Here is a 25,861-nt window from a genome sequence, read left to right as displayed (position 1 = left end):
AATAAATAAAACTGCCTATATCACTGTGAAATGAAAACTGTATCCCTCGTCACTGTCCTGTCTGGGCTCAATGCCTATGTGCATATTTCATATTTAACTGCTTGGACAGTCCCTAGAAGAATACAATCTGGTAAGTATATTCTAAAGCATATTCTAAACTCACATAGCATATTAAGATGTCTCTAAATTAAAGCTCAAAGATTTGTAGTTGAAAAATTTTCAAAAACTTGAAAAAATCTCAAAACCACTGCTATCTCTATTGAAGATATTTTTTTAAAACAGCAGCCTAGTTCTGAGAACACTTATCCAGGAATTTAAGTAATCAGCTTTTACAAAATGTCCTCGGACAGTTTCAGTCCCTCTCATGTTGTGAATGGCATAGAATGGGAATGATCTATCTCACACTTCCTGGGCAAATGCATTACCTTACAGCTTTTTTATGGTGGAGAGTGACTTCACCATTAGCTCCTTCTCCTTCATCAAAAAGAATCGAAAATTCAACTGTAATGAGAAATGAAGTTGTAGAGGATGGTGCTCTGCTGACTGTCCAGAAAGATGCTCATCAGGGTTAAGTTTTGAAATAAATTATTCAAAAACAATCTATTCAATTTCTTGGAAACTATGGATAAGTCCTTGAAGATTCAAGATAGCAATGTTTGATGGAGTTAAAGCTCAAGAAATGCTTTCAGAGCTGCTGCCCTAGAGCTTTTTTCTGATCTGAGTTAATAATGATATTAATAAAATAGAGCTATTTTATTAAGCTGTTTTCCTACCAGGGTATAAATTTTGAGGGTATTCTTTTATATAAGGGAAATCATATTGATCCTATGTAGTATGAAATTCATGTTTTCTTTTCTTTTTAGAATGAATCCATGTTACTCAAGAAAAATGAACTTATGAATAAGGCATGTTGCTATTGCAAGACAGTAAGATCGAAGTTATAAATGTGTAAAAGTTGTATACATTACAGAAAAACTACAAAAGCTAAAGCTGTAATGTGATGCAATAAAAGCCTGTCTGAGGTACATCCTTGGTCTAACAAAGCTGACCTGAGGAAATTTAAGGGCCTTTTTGGTTGTACAGCACCTGAAGGTCGGGGTTAGGAATGATGTTTCAAATGGGGGAAGAGAACATTTCAGTGAAGAAAATTTGAGCAGGAAATTTATGGTGGCTGTTTAAGTGATGGGGAAAAAAAGCTTGATATAGCAAAATCATTGATTCTTTATTTGTTCTTATTTCTTAAAGTTAAAAACTGTCTTACATTATGGCAATATGCAATGTATTCCTTCAAAGTGCTCAAGAGAGAAATTATATATAATATCTTTTAGAGGAGTATTGTACTGAGAATCAATTTTCTGTGAACTTAACAATAACATAAGTGTGCTCAGGGGCACAAGAACTTTGGAAATAATAGTCTAGAGTTCTGAAAATATTCGATATTTCAGTATCTGCTATTAACAAAGCCATAAGACAATACAAGAACAGTGCAATGCAGCAAAGTATATTAGGAATCAGAGGAAGTTTATTTACTTGTGCATGGAAAAAAAATTCTTCTAGTTTTATGAGGAAGTTTTTGTTTCCCTAAATGTTCATTTAAACACTCATTGCAAAATTCTCTGAATGTACATGTACCAGTAGGATTAAACACAAGTCCAGAAACTTCTATATTAATGCAGTTGCAAGTTCCCATCTCACACTGTGTTCACTTTTAATAGATACTATGCTAGTAAAACCAAGAAAAATTAAACACGTATGGTAAAATGCAGCTAATTTTGGCTGTCCTAGATAATGAAATCCTCATTTTACTCACAGAACACCTGTGATGTACCAGATGGGGATTCTGTGGTTAGGTATTTTGGAAGACTTTCCCTAAATATATACTGAGATTTAAATTTTTTTTTTGTTTATTTATTTTTTTTAAAGCAGTTCCTTGTGATGATGCATAAGTTTGCATACCTTCTAGTGATAAAAATAAGGAATGTATTGGAGTGCATGTCACCTTTATTCTTCTGGAAACTACAACCAAATACTTTCTTTAGTCACACCCTAACTCCTGTAAAGCCAGGAAATGCAATCACATGGGAACTGGTAAACCTTTCTAGATATCTAAATGCAGCTGGTAGAAATCACCTTTATTATCAGGTTTTTAAGGTGTAAATGATGGCCTTCAAACTCAACCATGTTTTACTTATTTTACCTTGGTTTAATTTTTGTTCTTCCTTCCCACCCTTGATATATATTTAACTGTCATTATACTTAGAAAAAGCATCACATAAAATACTTATCCAGAATGGTTTTTTAATTCCTGTGTTGTGCACTTCTAGGCATCATATAAAAAATAGATGATGTTACATTCCTTCTCATCCTACAGTGTTTGCTCCATAGACAACAGTAATGCAGTGACGCATTTCATTATTTTCAGCACTAATGTGGTTATTATGATAATATTTATTACAGTTAAGCAATATTAGTACAACGAGTAATTAATATTAGCACATGTAAGATGATATTTTTTCATTGCAAAATGCAAGCAAACAAGAATAAACCTTTTCCAAATGCAGTGGGATGTATAGAAACCTTCATTCACGTACCTGAACAAGTTCAAAACAATAAAACAGACCATAATAAAGATCACTTTAAAACCTGCATGTCACTTCTAATTTCCACAGAGTAATAACAAATTCAGCACTAACCACAGTTGCAGCTTTTTTTCCAATTTCAAATTACAGAATCACAGAACCACCTAGGCTGGAAAAGACATCTAAGATCATCAAATCCAACCTTCTATTGGTCACCACCTTGTCAACTAGACCATAGCACTAAGTGCCATGTCCAGTAATTTCTTGAACACCTGCAGGAATAGGGACTCCAACACCTCCCTGGGAAGCCCATTCCAGTGCTTAACCACCCTTTCAGTGAAAAATTCTTCCTGATATCCAACCTGAACCTCCCATGGCAGAGCTTGAGGCCTTTTCCTCTTGTCCTGTTGTTTGTTGTCTAGGAGAAGAGCCCAACCACCACCTGGCTACAAACTCCTTTCAGGGAGTTGTAGAGAGTGAAAAGGTCCCCCCTGAGCCTCCTTTTCTCCAGGCTAAATAACCCCAGCTCCCTCAGCCTCTCTTTATGGGACTTTTGCTTCAGACCCTTCACCAGCTCCACTGCCCTTCTCTGGACATTCTCCAGCACCTGAATGTCCTTTTCACAGTGAGGGGCCAAGAACTGAACACAGGATTTGAGATGTGGCCTCATCAGGGAGCGAGTCAGAGTACAACCAGACAATCACTGCCCTGGTCCTGCTGGCCACACTATTGCTGATACAGGTCAGGATGCCATTGGCTCATGTTCAGCTGCTGTCAACCAACACTGCCAGGTCCCTTTCCACCAGGCAGGTTTCCAGCCACTCTTCTCCCAGACTGTAATGCTGCATGGGGTTGTTGTGACCCAAGTGCAGAACCCAGCACTTTATCTTGTTGAACCTCACACCACCGGCCTCTGCCCACTGAACCAGCCTTTCCAGATCCCTCTGCAGAGCCTTCCTGGCCTCCGCAGATCAACACTCCCATTCAGCTTAGTATCATCTGCGAACTTACTGAGGGTTCACTTGATCCCCTCACCCAGATCATAAATGAAGACATTAAACAGGGCTGGCCCCAATACTGCCCAATATTGGGCAACCCCACTAGAGACTGTTTGCCAACCTGATGTAGTACCGTTCACGACCAGTCTGGGCCTGTTCATCCAAGCTAGTTTATTACCTAGTGAAAAGAGTATCTGTCCAAGCCATGGGCTGCCAGTTTCTCCAGGAGAATGCCATGGAAGACAGTATCAAAGGTTTTGCTGATACTCTATCTGAATGAACATTAAAATATCTGAAGGTGTCAAAATGCATTCAATAGTATTGAGTATCTTCATCAATGACACGAACAAAAGGATTGAGGGCACCTTCAGCAGGTTTTCTGATGACACCACAGTGTGGGTGACATGCTGGAGGGAAGTGATGCCATCGAGAGGGACCTTCACAGGCTTGAGAGCCAGGTCCTTGAAAAACTCAGGAAGTTCAACAAAGCTGATTGAAAGGTCCTGCATCTGGGTTGAAGCAATCCTTGGTATCAATACAGTCTAGAGGATAGAAGGATTGAGAGCAGCCTATCAAGAAATATTGGAGGACACTGGTAGATGAAATGTTGAACATGAGCTGGCAATGCAGGCTTGCAGCCCAGAAAGTCAATTGTACCCTGATGCTGGGCTGCATCAAAAGATGCACAGCCAGCAGGGAGAAGGAGGTGATTCTGCCTCTCTGCTCTGCTCTTGTGAAACACCACTTAGAGTGCTATGTCCATCTGTGGAATTCCCAGCACAAGAAAGGCATGAAAGAGGTCCAGGGTAGGGCCATTAAAATGATCAGAGGGCTGGAACATCTCTCCTATGAAGAAAGGTTCAGAGGGTTGGGGTTGTTCATCCTGGAGAACAGAAAGCTCCATGAAGACCTTATTGCAGGCTTTCGATTCGTAAAGGGACACTAAGATAAAGACTGAGACTTTTTACCAATACCTGTAGTGACAGGGCAAGGCACAAAGGTTTTAAATTGAAACATGATAAATTTAGATTAGACATAAGGAAGAAAAAATTTTTAATGAGGGTGTTGAGACACTGGAACAGGTTGCTCAGAGAAGCTGTGGATGTCCTGTCATTACAAGTGTTCAGGGTCAGGCTGGATGGAGCTGTGAGCAGCCTGGTCTAGTGGAAAGTGTCCCTGCCCATGGAGGGAAGTTAGAATTAGATGATATTTGGAGGCAGACCTTTCAATGACACTATAATTCTATGAAAGCAGTTTGAAATTGTGACTTTTCTGAGGTACTATTTTAAGCCCATGAGATCATATTTTGAATATGATTGCCATGGGAAAAGAAATCCTGCATGATACACTTCCTGGTGAGGTAAGAGATGTAAGCTTAAAAGTTTCAGTATAGCTTCATAATAAGAAAAGTATTTCATTAAGGAAATGCAAAGTGCTATATTCCAGACAAAGAAGACACTAGAGGAATATGCGTTATATTTTTATATCACAGATTAATAATTACTTTTATTCCTCATTCACATACATAAGAGAGTAATAGTGCTAGGTTCCTTTTTACAGGCACCTGAGAATTAGATTCAAAGAATATTGAACAAATTCAGAGGCAAAGTAGGATACCTTTGTATTTGAATTTCTAAAGACTTCATTTTTGAATAGATATACATAGATTATTAGACCATTTTGGTAAAATAAGTCACAAAACCTATCTATGAACTGAACTGTACAGAGAAGTGGTTAAATTAGCAGTGCAAATCAGTAACCAGCTGAAAACAGAACAGACAAAAGCAAAATATTTGGGAACCAAAAAGCACTTATAATCCATAGCGTTTACACTGCTATACTTTTATGTCCCTGTTCTGCCCTTATTCCTGCTACTTGGGAATAATTTTAAAAACAATAGTATTGTTTCTAGGGAAAATCTAGTAAGGCATATAAACCTCACTTTTCTAATGGATGAAATAAGGGCTCTGAAACACTTTTCATATAAGCAAACATACAGAATTTAACATTTACACCGTTTTTCTGTAAATTAAAACTAGAGACCTGTGAAGGCTGAAAAGGCATGACCATAGACTGTAGTTTACAATATAAAGGTCTGAAAAGTACATAGCCACATTGATGCTTTCCTAGGACTGTCAGATTTTTATCTGAAGTCTACCAAAAAGAACTAACTCAAATAAGCCAGTTGTCACTGGTTCTTTGAGTATGGGGTAAAAAAAAAAAAATCTTTTACAAACATCTCTTCCTTCCTGGCTAATTTCAGAAACTGGTACAACAAATGGGAAGTGCTTAACAACACTTCAGAAGTGGATGAGCTGTCATTTATATCATGCCTTAAGCACAGATGGCCCTTGCCAGCACTTTTAGGCTTCCAGGTGTCCTGTCAGGACATCACTGTTCAAATTGTGCTCTACCTCAGAGAGATTTCTGTCCCTAACTTGCAGCTACTCATTCCACAGCACGTTGAAACTTTGCTAGGAAGTAGATTTTTAATTTTCTTAGGAATTAGTGGTTTTTTTGTTTTCAGATAGATTTTGGTAAAAACCTCTTGTTTTTCCATTCTTTGTTTCAAATCCTGATGTTTTGGCTAAATAGAGTAGGGAAAGGTGATCTGGTGGCTTCCTTATTACCATCTTTTCTAATTATTGTGAATTCAGTAGGACCTATTGTGACACCATCTGCATGTGTTTCTTTTACTGTAAAAGGGCATTAGTAGACCAGTGGTGCACAGGATCATATAAAATAAGGTAGTATTAATGGACCACGAAATTATCATAACTGGTAATTAGAAAAGAGGAGGCGAAATATTTATTTCCAAATTGTCTTCTGGCAAGTACAAAAAGGAAAAAGTGAAACAAGAGGCCTTCCTGTATCTTTCTGCATGTGTGTGGCCCTGAAAACTTATATACTCCAGCTGTTCAGCACATGCATGTCTTGTTTCTAAAACGGATCCTCTCTATAGCTATGCTGTCCCTTCTGAATACAATTTGCACTGAAAAAATGTTTGGAAAACTACTGCTAGAGACTTCTGTAGAAGTTGAGCAGACAACTTTAGTATGTCAAGTTATGATGTCATTACAAGACCATTTGTACTATCTGGACAAACAGTAGATTGAAGCTCAAGTGGTCTGACCATTAAGGTACATCACTGCATATACTTCTGATCAAAAATTTCTGTAATTAAGTTTAATATAGATTACATAAAATATAAATTAAGGCAATTTGATGCAAAGGCTATTTCTATCGTGCAAGTAACTAAGCATGATGGAGAGATTAATATATGCATATACATTATAAATATAATGAAAAAAAAATCCAGCAGTACTAATATGCAAATAGTCTTGACTGTCTGCTTTTATCTTGACATATAGTATAGTTATGATCCTGAAATACGTCAATTCATATTGTATTTATGAAATTTCTTACCTCAAAGTGGGCAAAATGAGTTCTAAATTTTTGTATAGCACTGCTCCAAGTACAAATACAGTTGATTCATCTAGTTCTGAAAAGAATAAGGAAAAAAAATTTTAAAACTCTCTTTCCCAAGCGTTCATCAGCATAAAAATCTCTGAATATCATCTATCTTTGTAATATAAGTTTTATTTTAAATAAACCATCATAATTTTGAATTATATCCTGGAAGTCTGTCATAAAAATGTAGCACTGTCAGGAGCATATCGAAAGATTTAAACCACTGAAAATCACATTTTCAAGACATCCATCATTGTATACTGACATCCATGCTAGTTCACTTACATTTATAATTAAGCATTCTCAAAGAATGTCTGTAGAGTTTAAGGCTTAGTGAGTAAATTCTCTACTGTCAGAGACCTGCACTGCAATGATATTTGTAAATTGTACCTGAAGTTAGGCTAATTTGCCTGCTGAGCTTCCTTGGGTAAGAGTTATGTTGCAATGACTCTGTCTGCTGGAGTACAGCAGCTTCAGGGGGTTCAGCGGAGCTGCACTTCAGCTCACCTCAGATCACACAGATTAAATCCTGTGCACAGTAACTAAGTAAAGCATTGTCTCTTTGCTGTAGAAAATAATGTCTAGGATTTGTGCAGCACTTTTTATCAAGGTGCTGAAATTAAGCCCATTCATTTCTCTCTAGGATCAACTATGGGTAGAGGAATAAAAGAACAAATCCTATATTATACAGTGATCCCATGAGACACATGCAGAGTTTCCTTGCTAAAGCTAATAGAAAATTAACATGCTGATACGCTTTTTTACCTGTTGACATAGGAGTGAAGATATTTTTTGGAATGACAACCCTGTCCTCTGAGTTTCGTGCCCAATCAACCATTCCTTTTCTTCCTTTCATGGGGAAATTGATGTCAGTTAAAACAGATGCAGCAGGAAGCTTCTGAATGCTAGCCACTAGTAAGAAAAATCATAAAATCAAATAAAATTGTGTTTCATATGTTAAAGCATCATAGAGTGACAACAGTACAGCAATAACAAAACTTTTAATGACACATTTCAAGTAAAGCAGGAATTCATAGGACATTAACTGGCTCAGAAAGCATAATCTTCTGTTTATTATGCAGTCTACTACGGATTAATTGTGTGATATTGATCGTAACATTTGTCAGCCAGATTCTGATTTAATTTCTTAACAGGGATTATTGAATGTACCATCTTATACCCTGAAATTCACACATAAGGACATTGTTGTGTCTTCAGAGCAAATTCTAAAATAATCAAATGTGACAATAAAAGGAAAAAGATGCTGAAAATTGCTTTGGGAAACAAAACTTCTTGATACAGGCTAATGAAGCAATATCAGAGCTTTTATCCTCTATACAGGCACAATCTCAAGATAGATCCATTAAGGAGATTCACATATTAAAAGACCTCATTTTCACACAAAGTAAAGTAATGCAGTATAGCATCTTATTGCTTTTCCTTGAAAGAATAATCTCAATTCTGAATTCTTAATTATATTTTTTCCATCTAAAAAAACTCAACACCCAAACAACATAGGTGTTATATCTGTAATAGATATAGCAAGACAGAAAAAGTAGGTATCAAATCTAAAGATAGTTTGGAAATTTGTTTACTCGTTCTGGTTTTCTCCCCATTTTCTAACTCAATTCTCATCTGGAAATCAGTTTCAGCTTTGCTGTGAAATCCAAGTACAACTCCATGGCAACACTGTCAGTGTCTAGTAAGACTCAAACTACTTTAAAGGAATTGACAAGGCTGCAAGCATGTACACACACTCAGAAAACACATCTGGAGCACTAGCTCCATTCTTAATGTAAGCCATCTTGATAGCCATTTCCTGTGCAATGTCTTTCCTAATCAATTTATGAAGAGGCTAATGTAGTTGGAAGAGTTTGGATATCAGGACTATACTTTGATCTGCATAATGATTTCACTGCAAGGACTCTGCAAGGGGGTTAAACATAAATACAATGGGGAACAGCTGTAAAAACAAGCAGAACAGAAAAGTTAAAGTAGAAAACCATTAGGTGTCTCATCAGAAGATTTTATTTGAAAGAAAACTAATTCAAATACAAGAGAAGAGCAAAATTAAGAAGTTAACAATATTAACTCCACAAACGTATTCCTTAATAACTGATTCTTATTTTCAGATTAGACTGGTTATGTATTACAGAATCACATTAATGACGTGGTACTTGAGGTTGTTTCAGACTTTCCATTATAAAACTATCATCAGGGCTTTATAATGCTAGTTACAATCCCCTCCAGGCTGCAATGGCAAATCCATTCCCAGCACTAAGGGGGTGCTTAGTCTTGTGAATTTTCAGGTGGTATGTGGAGGGAATAGAGTTCAGATGTTTCAGAATTACTGGGGCATAAAATGGATTGTGTGCTTTCACATGCAATCAATGGTTATACAGAATATATTCACACTGTAAAAATGGATTTTTTCCAGTAGTTCTTAAAATAATTTTATTTTCCACATAAATAAAATTAAACTAACAGTTATTTAGTTTTCAAAATTAAATACAGCCTGTATAAGACAATACTGGGCTTTTTTTTTTTACTTGCACAGTATTTATCTGTGTATCTATCTATCTATCTATCTATCTATCTAATTAGATAGTAGAGCCTTAATACTTCATCCACCTTTTGGCCGACAGTTCCCTTTATTGAAATAGGAAATCAATGTTATTCAATGGAATTCACTCTGCAAAACAGAAAACCACTTTAGTACTGGATAAATGGTGAGGGTCTAGGATAGTACTTTCTGTACTCCATCTCCCTCTGTATTTTAAATAGGGCCATTTATCATAGTACCTAAACAATACCCAGAACCAAAAACTCCAAAATACTTGTTATTATTTAGGTGATGAATAACAAAACCAAAGCATAAAACCTAAAAATCTGACTTATGTCTTATATGGAATAAATATAAATATATGTATTTATTGGGCAGTGTTTGGTTTACAGTTGGACTCAATAATCTTGAAGCTCTTTTCCAACCTAAATGATTCTATGATCCTATATATTTCCATTCATGGTTCAGATAAGGTTTTTTTACTTACAATCAAACAAAAGTCTTGCTTTATCAAGCCTGATTTCCTTTTATGACAAGGTAACCCACCTAGCTGATCAAAGGAAGCCAGTAAATGCGATCTCTTTGGATTTCAGTCAAGCTTTTGATACTGTCTTTTATAGAATCCTTCTGGACAGAATGTCCAGCATTCATCTGGATAAACACATTGTGTGATGGGTGAGCAACTGGCTCACAGGTCAGGCACAAAGGGTTAGAGTGAATGGGGTGACATCAGACTGGTGACCTGTCACTAGAGGGTTCCACAGGGCTCCATCCTCAGCCCTGTTCTTGTCAACAACTTCATAAATGACCTGGAGGCAGGCTGGAAGGGATACTAAGCAAGTTGGTATGAAACTGGGAGGAGCTGTTGACTCCCTCAAAGGCAGGGAGGCCCTGCAGAGAGACCCTAGTAAATTAGAGGGCTGAGCAATCACCAACCATCTGAAGCTCAACACAGGTAAGTACCAGATTCTGCACGTGGGATGGGGCAGCCCTGGATTTAGACACAGACTGGCAAATGAGATGCTGGAAAGCAGTGCCATGGAAAGATACTTAGGCATCCTGGGTGACAGAAAGTTGAATATGAGTCAGTAGTGCATATTCCATGTCTTTCAAAGTCTGTTTCTTACAGATCCACAGAGATAATAAGGTCCTTGTTTAGACACATTGCCAAATGATTCCATGAGGATGTGCCTAACGGGGCTCTGATGCTCCAAGGTGTAAGATAATTTAATGGAATTTGACTGGAGGAGACAAGTTCAGGTCTATCAAGATGACCAGGTGGATACATGAAATAGTTCCCACCTTTTCAGTACCACTGTAAACTGTATTTTATATTTTAGGAGAGCTAATATTCTTATTAAATATTAGTCTATGACTCATTTCAATGAGACTTTGGCTCATGATCAGCTGTCTTTCCATTGTGAAGTGAGGCTCTCAATCTCACTTTTAATCTGCAGCACAAAATAATTACTTATTGTGAAATGAAATCAACAAGCCTTTTAGAGGGGAATGTATATAATTCATGTGCTGGGTCATTTGTATGTCAGAAACTCAAATGCGAGTTTCTTATACACAGATAATGAGACATCATTCGCTTTGTACTTTATTGTACTCTTTTAATGTTAGGTTTGTATTAGAAAACAATGCTTAAAGTTCTGGAACCCAAATGATTCAGTTCTGCAATTGCCACACAAGGATTATGTCTTCTCATTTGAAAAAAACAAAGGTTTCTCACAGGGGTTTTCTTTGTTATTATTTTAAATTACCATATACCAAATCATCATGTCCTGAATTTGTGAGATGGAACACTTGACAAACAAGGACACTTTTAGGCATTGTGGTATGAGTATTTTTGCACAGTATTGACACACAAATTGCATACTACTGGAAAAATAGTCAAAGACAATATTAATAAGAAAAAAAATGTAAAGTAGGAAAAGAAGATGAAAAAACAGAAAAAAAAAGAAAACTAAAATGAAAATGACCTAAGCAGAAGTTGAGGAAAATCTTCATGTGTCAAATTAAACTCTTCCAACATGGAAAATTCTCTCTTTTATTTACTTGTATCACAGCAATTCCTACAAGTCCTGTCTGCTGTTTTAGGCATCACAATATAAGACATTAAGCTACTGGAGAGTGTCCAAAGGAGGGTGAGTAGGATGGTGAAGGGTCAGGAGGGGAAGCCATGTGGGGAGTGGCTGAGGTCACTTGGTCTGTTCAGCCTGGAGGAGACTGTTGAAAGACCTCACTGTGGTGTTCAACAGCCTCAAGAGGGGAAGTGGAAGGGTACGTACTGATCTCAACTCTGGTGACCAGAGACAGGATTTGAGGCAATGTGTCAGGGGAGGTTTAGTTGGATATCAGAAAAAGGTTCTTCACCCAGAGCAGTTGGGCACCGAAATGGCTCCCCAGGGCAGTGGTCACAGCACCAGCCTGACAGAGTTCAAGAAGTGTTTGGACAAAGCTCTCAGGCACATGGTGTGATTCTTGGGGTTGTCGTGCACAGGCCCAGCAGTGGGACTCAGTGATGGGCCTGTTCCAACTCAGCATATTCTACAATTGTATCATTCTGTGATTTAGTACAGGTGCTCACTGTGCACATCTGCAGTGCAAGCTGCATGTTGAGCTCTGGGTGGCAGAAGCCTGAGACAAGAGGCTTCTTTGAGTATTTTTTTGATGCACTTTGGTATAAACTACAAGACAGTAGTTCAATTGCACATAAGAATACATACATATTTGATATTTCCATAACAATTATTGATTCAGAAGAATCCATGTAAGTAGTCTAGTCTACTCAATTTAGTGATTGCTTTGAACTGTGATGGATTATTTCTTAATATCCTTTACCAATACATCTCCTTTTCCCTTTATTTCATTTTCGTGTTGCAGTTGCAGATAACCTGTTTGATACCGTTCTACTGAAAATTTCAGAATTGGCAACTACTAACTGATCATACCACAACCAAGTAATACAAAACATTGTTGTAACTGATTAACACCAAACTGATAGGAATAGACCATTTTCCATCACTATACAAATGACCTGGTTACACACAACAATATGTGAATGATATTTAAGCAGATTATTTAGAACAGCACAAAAGTGGCTAATTAATGTGTCAAAAAAACTTAGAGCGAAAAATATAGTGTAGTTCCTGTATGAGTAGCTCTTGTAGATCATGGCCTAGAAAAGTTGAAATGTATTGCCTTGATCCCTATAACCCTGAGTGAGTTATAAGCTGCCTAGTGCAACTTCTAGTAGCTCTCTGATTGGTCTGGATTGATAACCAACAAAAAGATAAAGCAACCAAGTAAGTGTCATGAAAAAAATTCCCTCCTCTTTAGTATTCACCCATTAGCCTCCTGTATCCAACAAAAACTGGTAAAATTTTGGAACTAGCCCCTTGAATAATAAATAAATTTGAACAGAAAATCAGATTCACTGAAAGACATGACAGATAAACAACTGGATGTTTGCTCATGAACTAAATGCAACTTTAGTTCTCATAACAGAGATTCAGGTTTTAAAATTACAACATGCACAGGATACCTACCCCAAGAATCATACCATGTGCCTGAGAGCATTGTCCAAATTCTTGTTGAACTCTGGCAAGCTTAGTGCTGTGAACACTTCCCTTAGCACTGTGATGCCTGTTCCAGTGCCCAACCACACTCTGAGTGAAGAATCTTTTCCTAATACCCAACCTAAACCCCAACAACACAGCTTCAGATCATTTCCTTGGGTCCTTTCACTGGTCACCAGAGAGAAGACTTCAGTGCCTGCCCCTCCTCTTCCCCTCATGGGGGAAGCTGTAGACCTGATTTACAGGTTGTTACAGATGTCTCCCCTTAGCTGCAATACCAGTTCTGATTCTGCTTTCTTATAAGTGATAATATTCTGGGTGTGTTGTGCTTTACAGCACAGTAACCATGTTGATCTCTAATTTGCAGTAACTTAAGATACAGAATTTGGTTGCATTTCAGTTACAGAAAACAGAAAATGTGTATATTAGCAGCATCATTTGCTATTTTCCTATCCTATTTTGACTTGCTCGAGTTCATCACTTAGCACATTTTGATTTTTGAAACAGGCAATGTTTTACTGCCCTTCTGAGACAGCTCCTGCTAAATCTGTTTCTGGGTAAACTAGAATTGATATTGTCAGAGATGATTTTAACAAAGAATATGAAAGGTTTTTGTGTTGAAACACAGAATACTGAGCATTTCTGCAAAACACCTCTGTTAAGAAGAATCAATTAGAACAATATTTACACATTCTAGAATTAGTCTTTTGACCCTAAATGTAAAAAATTTGGTTTTTAGAGAATAAAGAAGCTTATTTAAGTCAGCCCATGTTGGATACATGGGGAACAAAGTCTTGCCTGGATCATCAACAAAAAACCAAATGGACATATTGAAGAAGATATTTGTAATAGATTTTCTCTATCCACTTAAATCCCCTCATTTTAAAGACAATTTGCAACAAACACGAATGGTGAAACCCCCATTTAAAGGAGACTGATTTACGGATCTCCAGATCTGCTACAGAACTCTGCCTGTGAGCAGGCTTCATTAAAATCCTTCTCTCAGTCCAAAGATAAAATCACTTCTTACCACCTACAAGATTATGTATAACAGAAGGACTGTGGTGAAGTGGCATCCTCTTACATGAACATGAGCAAAAAAACAAGGTAATTTTCCTTCTGTAAATAATACTCATGAAACGTCCTCACAGTGAACCAACATCAAACTATGTTCAGCAAAATGCTCCTAAGAAAATATAACTTAACAGAACTACTACTTCGTATGACTATCCACAGAGAAGTGATAAATTTTTAAATTAAAACTTACTGCTCCATGGGCAGACAAGACAGGGATGTCCCTAGAAGCCTGCTGTGTACTTGCATTTCTGAAGCTCATCAGCCCAAAGCAGATACTGTCTCACGGTTCAAGCCTTCGGTAGCAAGACACAGTACCAATATAGGCAAAAGCCAAAGTAGTGACTTCATAGATATTTTCACTAATCAAGGATGAACTTTGCATGAATCCTTCCTTTGATGTCAAGCAAAATCTGCCTTAAATAGGCTCCCTGTTTAAAGGTTAAGAATAATGCTTTGTTTAATCAAGAAGCTACCTTAACAGTGATCTCTGAATATTGTCCTTCTGTTTTCTATAGACAACGCAGTGGGAGAGCTACCCATTACCATAATATGATCAATATGATATACAGGACAACTTAGAAAGCAGCATGGTTTCAGGCAATGATCAGGATGCATTTAATAATAACTCAGATTTTTTCTGCTACTTAACATATTTGAAAAAAACCATCATAGGCAGCAGGCAAGTGTTTTCTTTTGGTTGTGTGTCCTTTTGTTGCTCAGTACCAAATTCTGCATTTGAGGAAAAACTCAAGAATATACAAATTTCATAGACTCATCAAATATCACATATGCATATGCAGTCTCACAAGCGATTTCTGATTGCACATTCATTATGATAACTTTGTTCCAGGTATGGAAATAAAATCTAAAAATTACAAGTCCAAACAATAATAATACCATTAAAAATTGTTGTTATAGACAATAAATCTTAAAAATAATTATGGAAAATATTAAAGTTTATTCCCTGAGAAATAGTGCATGGAAATAGCTATAGCATAATAGAATTTGTATATGTTCCAGATACTATTTCTGCATGTTCCCCTGGGGGAAGGGTGGGGGGTAGAAGCTTAGCATTTTGTAATTTTTAATCATTTTTACTATTTACTAATTAGTAATGCACACTGTAAGTTTAATATGGCTATTTGAAGCTGGCAAATCTGGAATGTAAAGAATAAAATCAATTTGCTAATCTGAATAACAAGTTTGAAGAACACCCAGCTGAACTAATGAAAATGTAAACAGCTTTTTAAGAGCAGTCAGAGGAAAATGTATTCTCGTGATAAATGGAATGCTTCCTGAAATATGTAATTATTTAGAAAAATGCTTTTAACACATGGTAGGAAGATGTACTTCATTAATTAGAAGAGAACTCCATCTTCTGGGCATTATTTTGAGGAAGACGAAGATATGAGCAGCCAAATAGACCCAGAGCAACATCAAAGGTACTCTGTTTCTGAAGGAGCTGTATTTGTTTCCGTTCGTCTTAGTATTACTGTGCATTCATGCTACTAAAGCGACAGTCTCAGGCAGCCTCTCCTGCCTTGTCATAAAACACTTCTTAAGGAAAAGAAAGACTCAGCACAAAGCAAGACAGAAGATGGAGACTGATGCAGGAGATAGAATGAATTGGCAATAAAGTGCTTGAGCTTTAATTTACAGACATAAAGTTGAAATCCATGGGCAATACTGAGGGGGCAAGGTCACCTACAACACCATTTTAGATTTACTGGGCAGGTAAGGTGCAGAAATCAAGTATTTTTCAGTCACTAAGGTGACTGGAACAAGTGTCTGAGCTGATGATTCTAGCTGATAACAGCAAAGAGAGTGAGACTGAAGGCAATGTTAAGGTAGTGAGCTCAGAAGGTGGGAATGATGATGAAGCAGAGAAGGGAGAAAGAAGAAAAGCTGAGACTGAGAGATCATTTACATGTTTATCTATCACGCTTGCTCATGGTTAGATATCCAATAAAAACCATTAAAAAAGATGGGGAGGACTTGACGAAGGATGAGAGATCGGTAAGGAGGCAAACAGATATGAAAATCATTAGCAGGGAATCGATACAAATATTCTATGAACGTTACATTGCTTGGGGTGATGTAGAGCAGAGCAGAATGATTACTTCCCAGAAGAAGTAAATTGAAGCAAAGAAAAGATGGCTATTGTTTTACCTCTAGGGAAGTGATAACTAAATCTATTATTCAGAAATCTATAAAGATGTGAACTAAGTTATTCAGGATATAGAAAGATGATGTAAGAAGTAAATTCACAGGCACGGAGATAGAAAATTTGATGTAGAAAAGCCACACACAGGGGAAACAAAATAAATAATGGTGATCAATATATGTTTTTAATCACAGCTTTTAGTAGCAAACTAAAACCAGATCTCTACAATATTTTATTGTTGAACAGCATTTTCATTATCATACAGAATAGCATTGTGAAGAAATTTCAGATAACACTACAAGAAAATTAAAACTGAGAGAACTGTAAATTACTCTGCCATAGAAATGCAGAGATTACTAGTATGAAAGCAGCTAGTGAATCCTAAACAGTAAAGATCGATTAAAAGCCATATCCTGCAAAACTGGATATGGAGCAAATGCTTGCAGCTGGCTCCTGTTTTCACGGCAATCCACCAGGAATGTATAAGTTTCTCCATTTTCCTTTCCAGAAGCAGAAGACAGAGCTTTTTTTACACTTTAGGTCCATTAAGATTGAGAAATTAGACAGATAAATCCTTAAAAAGCTCAAGCCTTTAGGTATGTTTACTAACCAGATCGGTCCCCTCTTTAAATGCATCTGAAGTTGCTTTCTATTTTAAAACCTGTCTAAGTCAGAGAAAGATCTACTGGTCTAACATTGCTAGTTAGAATACTGAGCTAATGTTTTGAGCACTTGAAGTAGGAAGATCTGCTAGCAATTAGGTCTCTGTTTGAACACAGGGTCCCCATCTGAAGGCATTATAAACCATACCTTTCTTACCTTGGATGAGAGTGTCCATTAGGATTCAAGGCTATCACCATCAAAACCTATCTAGGAGGAAAAGAACACCAACCACCTATTCGAATATTCATTTGACAACTGGTACAATACATAAAACAAGGGTTCAGAAGGAAGGCAGGTTTGCTTAATTCATCCCAGATAAATATGAGATGTCTCAAATTAGTGCTTTACTAAATTCTTGACTCTGATAATTTAGGAGACAGAATTTAGTCACAAGCATAGCATTTCCTGGTCAGCATCAGACTACTTCTCTAGAATCTACCATTCTGAGTTTTGCATTCAACATGATGCCCAAGCTGTCAGTACCAGTGCATCCCCATTACACACACCTCTACAGCTTAAGCTCCATGTACTCAAAATCAGCTGCAAATTTATGCAACTTTGGAGCTTAGATCAAACTACAGCGAAAAGGACTGTGAGAAATGGGGGCCCACAGCCCCTTCATTCAGGAGCTGTGCTTAAGATGAATCTGTTGTGACTGTACATGGCCATGTATTTTGGTTTTCTGAAACTTGACCTGTGGATTCCATGTCAAGGTTTAATGACTTTGGACCTACCTTATCACTATGGGCTCTCCTGGGAACCACTGGACCAGATCCTGACCCTGATGCTTTGATTTGATTTCTCAACTTGATGTCAAAACTGCCCCATTGTTATGGACTTGTCTGCTGATGTGGAATATTAGCTGAGTCTGGCTACCATCACAGACCCTCTCTGCTCTTCTTCTTTGGATGCTGTGGGACCTTGCCTTTGCCAGTGAGGCCAGTGTGTATGCCTTGCTGTCTCCTGTTTTCTCTCACAGAGCTGCCTACTCTTGCTTGTCCCTGAACCCAGTAGCTAATAAGCATATCCTGGAACACTAAATGCCTTCTAGACAGGCTTGAGCACAGTCACACAGAAAATATGAAACAGAACTGTTAGAAACAGAGATCTCCTGTGTCTCAGTTTCATGTTGAGGCCATGACTCTAACCTTCCTCACAGGAGTTCGTAACTAGGTCTTTGTATTCTGGATGCACGTCTAATTCATCTTGAATATTCTCCATGGAGGACATAAACTGGATTAAGATTTGCTTAAGGGATTGTAAAAGGTTGTCCTGGGGCACTGTGAAATATAATTGTCAGGATAATGCACACATGCTTTATTTAGATTGTTTACATCATGCATGGCAGAACAAAACTCAGTACCTCAGTGGGACATATAGACACTATCCAATATAAGTAGCAAGTAATACTAATTAGACTGAGTTTGATTTACTTGTTCACATTGTTGAATTCTAAATTAACTTTAATAACTCGGGAGAAATATCTCAGTGTTATTATGGTCATTTCAATAAAACAACCGCATAATGAGGAGATGCTTTAAAAAAGATCTAACTAGAAAACCTGGCCTATAAAGAATGACAGAGCTTGGTTATTATGAGCTGTTATAACGCAATCATATGAATCACTATGGCATGTGGACCCTGTGCTCAGCCCTTGTTATCTAATTCTGGTCATCTCATCTCCAGCATCCCCTGCTTCTTCCCTCCCACTCCCCCCAAATGAGAAGCTTTTCATGTTTATCAAAGTTGTGGGAGGAGGGATCAAAAAAGATCCAAGCATCTAGAAAGAAATGGAAATAAAGAGTCAACTAGTCAGCTAAGTCAGATGTTACACCATTACTGTTTCCCTTGTCAGAATTCAGGTGTCTTACATTTTCATTCATTTTGAATGATGTTGACAGAGAAAGACATAGATGCCTAATCAGGGTTGCTTGTGTTGCCTTCTCAGGGTTCTAAAAAATCATCTGAATTTTGATGCACAGTGAGCTTAAACTGCATATAGGAATACTGGATTAACCCTTGCTTGTACTGATGAGTACATAAAATGCACATTATTACTGAACTCAGTGACAAAATTAAACATAGAATATTGTCAAAATAATCAACTCAAGATATAACATAGCATTATACCTGCAGCAGAGAGGTTTCTAAATCTTAAAAAAGTCTATTTGGATTCAGGCAAAATTTTCAAATGCTCTTAGAGTGCCTTCAGTTTTGCTTTTACATGCAGTAGAGAATGACCACTTTGGATAGCTAATGTGTAGAAAGTACTGTGAGTAAGAAAACATCTCAGGTTTTCCTGAGGCGTGACAGATACAGTCATAAGGAGCTGTCATTGTGCCTGGCTCTGCAACACTTGGATTCCTAACACAAGCACCTGATGGGACTCTGCTCTCTCTTTGGCACTATATCCTACCTGCAGCCTATTTTCTGTTACAGTTATTCCGATACAAATTTGGGGGTTATTGCTATGGTTTTTCCTTCAGTTCTTTGTGCTGTTCATTGCAGTATGCTTATGAAATATTTATTCAGAATAGGAATCCCCCAAACTGGAACTATACTGCTTTGGTGAACCATCCCTTATTTTCTGGAAATATTGCCTGTAGGTAGAAGCTCCATAAAGTTAAAATGTGATTCTACATTGTGCAATATTCCAGAAAACACAATTATACCTGCGAGCTAAAGTGGAACGGAAGAGTTTGCGCATGTTACTACATAAGAAATCATAGTGAATTTTTTTAAAAAGTGATTTCATGAATACGAAATATGGAAATAAGAAGCAGGGATGGAACTGTTGTTATCTATTCATCAACAGTTTTCATGACCCACCAATACAATGAAACGGCTTCAATTAATTTCCTGTAACTGAAAGTCCTAACACAAAGTGACTGAATGTATATGCCAGAGAAGCTGCAAATTTACTGAAAATTTTTGCAAACTCTTTTTAAAAATAATCTGTATTTTATTCTTGCAAAATTATTCAGTGTCAAGTATTTTACACCTGAGTCCAGTTCTGCTATTACTGCCATATCTTATGTGGAGCAACTGTAATTATCTCCACAGCTAGATCTAGGAGACAGCCAGAAAAAAATGAAAATATTTACTGCCTTCCAATAGTACTTGTATTAAAATGTGTAGTCAAGATGGCTTCCCTAGTACAAATCATTCCCTGGAGAACTGGACAATCAAAACATGCAATTTATATATGATCCTTCTTCCCCACCGTATCCTGATTATAGCATTGTTACCCAACAAATAGTATTTTACAGGATCCTGGAAAGAAAATTGCTTTTTTCCCCCCTTTAGTTATTTTTCTGTCTCTGCTCTGTGTAGTTTTTTCAGTGCTATTGCTTTTATAGAATATTTTTTATGTACTAAATGGGTTTTCTGTCTCTAATCCCAAAACATCTAAATGGTGCTTTATTGGAAACTAAACTGACTGCACTCTGGTGGCAAACACTCATAATAAAATTTCTAAACTGAACAAAAAAGGAACAAAGTTAGGGGTCAGTGTAAGGATGCTCAGTTATTTGATAATATTTCAAAGCAGTCACTTTTTTCAGAAGCACGGATGTGGTCAGCATAATCTGGACCAATCTTGACGTGAACTGTGGCTATTAGTTAAATCTTTATGATTTAAAAATCTGTGTTCTACAGTTACATTATGTTTATTGCAAAGAGACATTTGCATTGCAATGAACTATTTTCAAAAGGTGCTCAAATTCATAATTCAGTGCATGTGCTGAGACAACATACTGGTTACAGTGCTTGGAGAAAGAAATTAATTTTGCATAGAGTAATTCTTTTCCCCAAAACTTACACGAACAGTCACATCAGCAAGATGGGGCAGAAGGAGGATCCAGAGAACTGTAGGCCTGTCAGCTTGACCTCCATGTCAGGCAAGGTCTTGACTGAGCAGATCCTTTTGAGTGCCAGGATGGGCCATGGGCTAGACAACAAGGGAATCAGGCTGAATCAGCATGAGTTTCGGAAAGACAGGTCCTGCTTGACTGATCTGGTTACCTTCTATGACAAGGTGACCTGCTTTGTGGATGAGGGAAAGGCTGTGGATGTCGTCTACCCAGACTTTAGTAAAGCCTTTGGCACTGTCACCCTCAGCATTCTCCTGGAGAAGCTGGCAGCCCATGGCTGGGACAGGGGTACTCTTCTATGGGTTAAGAACTGTCTGGGTGGCCAGGCCCAGAGAGTGGTGGTGAATGGAGACACATCCAGCTGACAGATGGTCACTAGTGGGGTTCCCCAGTGCTCAGCATTGGGGCCAGTCTGGTTTAAGGTCTTTATCCATGATCTGGGTGAGGGGATCGAGTACACCTTCAGCCACTTTGCAGATGATACCAAGTTGGGTGTGCATGTCGGAAGCTGGAGAGTAGGAAGGCTCTGCAGAGGGATCTGGACAATCTGGACTGATGGGCCAATTAAAATGGTATGAGGTTCAACAAGACAAAGTGCCAGGTCCTGTACATGGGTCACAACAACTCCATGCAGTGCTGCAGGCTGGGGAAAGAGTGCCTGGAAAGCTACCCGATGGAAAAGGACCTGGGGGTGCTGGTCAATAGCAGGCTGAACATGAGCCAGCACGTGCCCAGATAGCCAAGAAGGCCAATGGCACCTGGCCTGTATCAGCAGTAGTGTGGCCAGCAGGACCAGGTTAATGATTGTCCCTCTGTACTCGGCACTGGTGAGGCCATGCCTCAAATCCTGTGTCCATTTCTGGGTCTGTCACTGCAGGAAGGACATTGAGGCGCTGGAGGGAGTCCAGAGAAGGACAATGGAACTGGTGAAGGGTCAGGAGCAGAAGTCTGATGAGGAGTAGCTGAGGGAGCTGTGGTTGTTCAGCCTGGAGAAAAGGAGGCTCAGGGGGGATCTTATCACTCTTTACAACTGCCCAAAAGGAGGCTGGTAGCCACGTGGGGCTCATTATCATCTCTTAAGTAACAAGTTATAAGACAAGAGGAGACAGCCTCAAGTTATGCCAGGGGAGATTTAGGTTAGATATTAGGAAAATTTTCCTGAATGAAAGGGTTCTGAAGCACTGGAACATTCTGCCTAGGGGAGTGGTGGAGTCCCCATCCCTGGAGTTATTTAATGATGTGTAGATGTGGCTCCTAAAGACATAGTTTAGTGGTGAACACAGTGGTATTATGTTAATGGCTGGACTCAATGATCTTACAGGTCTTTTCCAACATTAACATTTCTTTGGTTCTATAAACACTAAAAAATAGAGCTGATGAGAACTTAGTAGAAGTGACAAAAGAAGTAAATCAGTAAAGTGAAACAGCTTATTTAAGCACATTAATAAGAATAAACAAGTTTTATTATTCAACAGAGGTATAAAATACTGAGAATTATACACAGGATAGGATAAGAGGGAGATGGAAGCCTTTAAATAAAATCTGCAAGTATGTTTTAATAAGTAAATCCTTGGCCTTTTTTATAATGATGCACTACGCATTTAGCTTATGTTTATGCAATGTTTTGTATCATACCTTCTTTCACTTTTTCACTCCTTCTAAAACAGATCAGTTCAACATGGGTCCAAATGATTAAACTGAGGACAAAGAAAGCTCACTTGAATAGTAACTTGACTTTGTTTTTCTCACATTCCTGGGAAAACCCTAGCCACCAACTACAGAATCATTTTCTTCTTTAGTCCAAACTTGAATATATTATAGACTGGATCTGAATGAAAAAATTCTACCTGTTTATATACTTCTACTAAATGAAACTATTTCAACATGAAAGATTAAGATAGCAATATAAATACTAAGTCTTAATGTTTTGTACCACCAAGAGGTTCAAATGCTGCAAAGAAACAAAACAGTATTTCGGCAATTTAAAAATTTCTAGCTTGTCAGCCAGCCTGTGATAATTGTCTAACACAGTTGTGAGGTAACATAACTTTATTTAAGATTTTTTCATGGGAAGGTTTAGCTATATTTCAGTGAAACTCTAAATAAAAGAAAAAAGAAAAAAAAAAAAAAGAAAAAAGGTGCAGGTTGACCAATCTCATTTCACACCCAGATATAGCTAGGAGAGACTTTAAACCTTTCTAAAACCACTGACAGTGCAGATTAATGTGCAGATTAATGTGAACATAGAGAATGCTGAGTGACAGGTAAAAATTTGGATACAGCCACTAGTGGTATCAATAGAAATTATATCTATAGGGAAAGAAGTCATTAAAATGTGCATGCGGGTCTCTAGACAGAGACTCCCTTAAACCATGTATTAAAAAGCTTATGAGTAAATGTGCTGTTAGAGAATTTAAAGAATAACAAAAATATGAACAGAAGAAAATATTCTAACAAAAGCCTACAAGAAAAAAGAATTACCAGATTCTTACACACTTACTTGCCTACCCATTTTCCCAGCTTTAAAAGAGAATTCTTAAATACATTCTCTAAGTACATTCAAAGAACCAATATGTAGTCAGCAAACTCCATCTAATATCTTGTCAAAGAAAATTAAAACCAGTATATACATAAACACTTAAAATCCTCTGAGCTTTGCTGTTGAATACTATTTCTAAGTAGAAGAAGTAGTCTCATATTTGAATGTCTTGCCCTATTGGTATGCAGTGTCTATGACTTAGCTTTAGGAGAGTTTTGGGTATCTATAATTTTAACTTCTGCAAATTATTTCTAAGTACAATCACAAATGTAAAATAGATGATGCAGTATAAAATCACCAGCCATGTCTTCCAGCAGTGGAACTATTCATCCAAGAAACAGGTATAAGTTCAATTTGGCAAAGTTAAATGACATTAATTTTGCAGAAATTAACTTTTCTTTGTGCATTGTTGACTGTGAATGGAGACCATTTTTTTTCATTGCCTAGATAGTGATGCAATTTTCAAAACTAAATGAGCATTAAAAGCATTCATTCCGTGCTTCTGCAATGAACAATCTAAGATACCTAATGGCAAAATGAGACATTCCCTTTAATCATTATGAACATATTCTATCCTCTTGAGGTTAAAATGAGAAAGGAGGGGATAAGCTTGCTATATTTTTGATGAATGTTTCTCTCACAAACAGAAGTCTTGTGTGTGCAGATGCAGCAGCCTGCCTGCCTGCCAGTCCCTGAAGATCCAATCATCCTGATGACTGTCCCACAGTTTCACCCCCTTGGGAAGGCCAGTCTCTTTTCATTCCTCTACTTTACTGGAGATGAGTTTTTGGTGCCAATATAGGGAAGAAATATGTTTCACCAAGGGGCACAATTCATACACATATGGATAGGTTTCCAAGTATTTGCCTTTGATATCAGCTCACATTCTAGTTACGTTCCTCTACAACAGGACCAGAGATAGGATTTTCTGGAGAAGTGACTGTACCTATATACTATTTTCCCATAAGTGTTCTTGAAATCTCTCTCATTTCAAAATACTTGACTACTGAGTAACAGGAGATAGCATGCGGCCATAAGATTTTAATAGCAATGTGTTACAAGAAACAACATAGAGCTAACCCTACTGTTAATTAAAGCAACTGGTGACCAAAGTAGAACATCTTATATGTTAGAAAAAAATTCCAAAAAATAAGTCATTAAATAACAGCATAAGCATTGAACCACAGAATATATGAAAAATCATTCAAGCAATGAGATCAAATATCTTTTTTAGAAGACCATTTCCCAAACTATATTAATAGAAGATTTACAGAATAATGCTGCCTAGAGCTGGTTACATGTCTCCATGATTGTAGAGTGTTTATTTAAACAAAAAAAAAGAAAAAAGAAAAACAATCACAACAATATCAAGCTATTTGGCACCACTGCAGGGTGATTTAAGTATTTGTGCATGCACCTAGCGTCATTCAAACACTGCAGGCCACAGAGCTGTACCATATATTTTGAGTGAGGAAAAGTTCTTTCTCTGTCTCCTTCCCACTGTAATGGAGACTTAGAGCATGGAAAAAAGCAAACCAAATAAGGTACATTCATCTGTAGCAGAACGAACTTCTGGTTTTTATCACAAATCTTATCAAAGATTTTTTATCTCTGCCTTCAGACAGAGCAGCAAATGGGGTCCTAAAACTCATACCTAAAGTCAAGGGAAAGAAAAATTTACACCATGAAATGGGCGAACTTACAGGTTCAGAAATCACAAGGCACAAAGTATACTTTAGAACTTTCAGGCCCTGTTCGTGATTTTAGCCCACCGAGTACATGGACCCTTTGGGATGCTTTGAACTGATCTTACTGACACTTAGCTCTGTTGGCATTATACAGTCTGATCTTAACAGAATGGCAGAGATAAATGTAATATCTTTGGTTTATATACTGAAGTCCAACTCTCCATATTAAAAAAAGAAATAAAAAAATTACATTTACAGAAACACAATTACTCAGAATTATAACTGCATATGTTTACATGGCTTTGAAGCTTGACCTCATTTCTTACAGTCTCACTGCCAAAATAATTATTATCATAAAAATACTGATATTATTAGTCCACTAACACCCTCATGAAACTGACTTGAAAAGTGAAATATTTCTATCCAGTTTGTTACCTCAATTGTTATGTTACCTTCAGGCTATGCAGTTTGAAAAAGGCAGATCTTTACCACTATTTGGAATTAAAATCTACAGTCACCACCAAGGAAATAATACTTTTTCAATACAGCAGGTTGATTTGTGTAATATTGTGAAATGAAGTTCTTCATCTCCCCTTTCTGTTTGTTTTATTGTTTGTTTGTTTGGTGAGTTGGTTGGTTTTTTTACCTTCTTTAGATTTTTTT

General features: G+C 37.4%; 1 protein-coding gene across 13 annotated transcripts in view; it reads right to left on the bottom strand.

Annotated features, from left to right (window-relative positions):
* The window catches only part of ADGRB3 (adhesion G protein-coupled receptor B3), a 452,569-nt gene that overhangs the window by 185,270 nt on the left and 241,438 nt on the right, over positions 1 to 25,861 (bottom strand). For all 13 annotated transcript variants that reach the window (XM_048298456.1, XM_048298463.1, XM_048298464.1 and 10 more), the window contains 2 exons: positions 7,814 to 7,960; positions 7,004 to 7,079 (listed from right to left, as the gene is read on the bottom strand). In XM_048298456.1, the coding sequence (XP_048154413.1) occupies positions 7,004 to 7,079; positions 7,814 to 7,960 (223 nt within the window). The remainder of the gene's footprint in view (positions 1 to 7,003; positions 7,080 to 7,813; positions 7,961 to 25,861) is intronic.

This window comes from Corvus hawaiiensis, chromosome 3 (assembly GCF_020740725.1).
Source record: "Corvus hawaiiensis isolate bCorHaw1 chromosome 3, bCorHaw1.pri.cur, whole genome shotgun sequence".
NCBI classification, from domain to species: Eukaryota; Metazoa; Chordata; class Aves; order Passeriformes; family Corvidae; genus Corvus; species Corvus hawaiiensis.
This window is presented reverse-complemented; position numbering and strand designations above follow the sequence as displayed.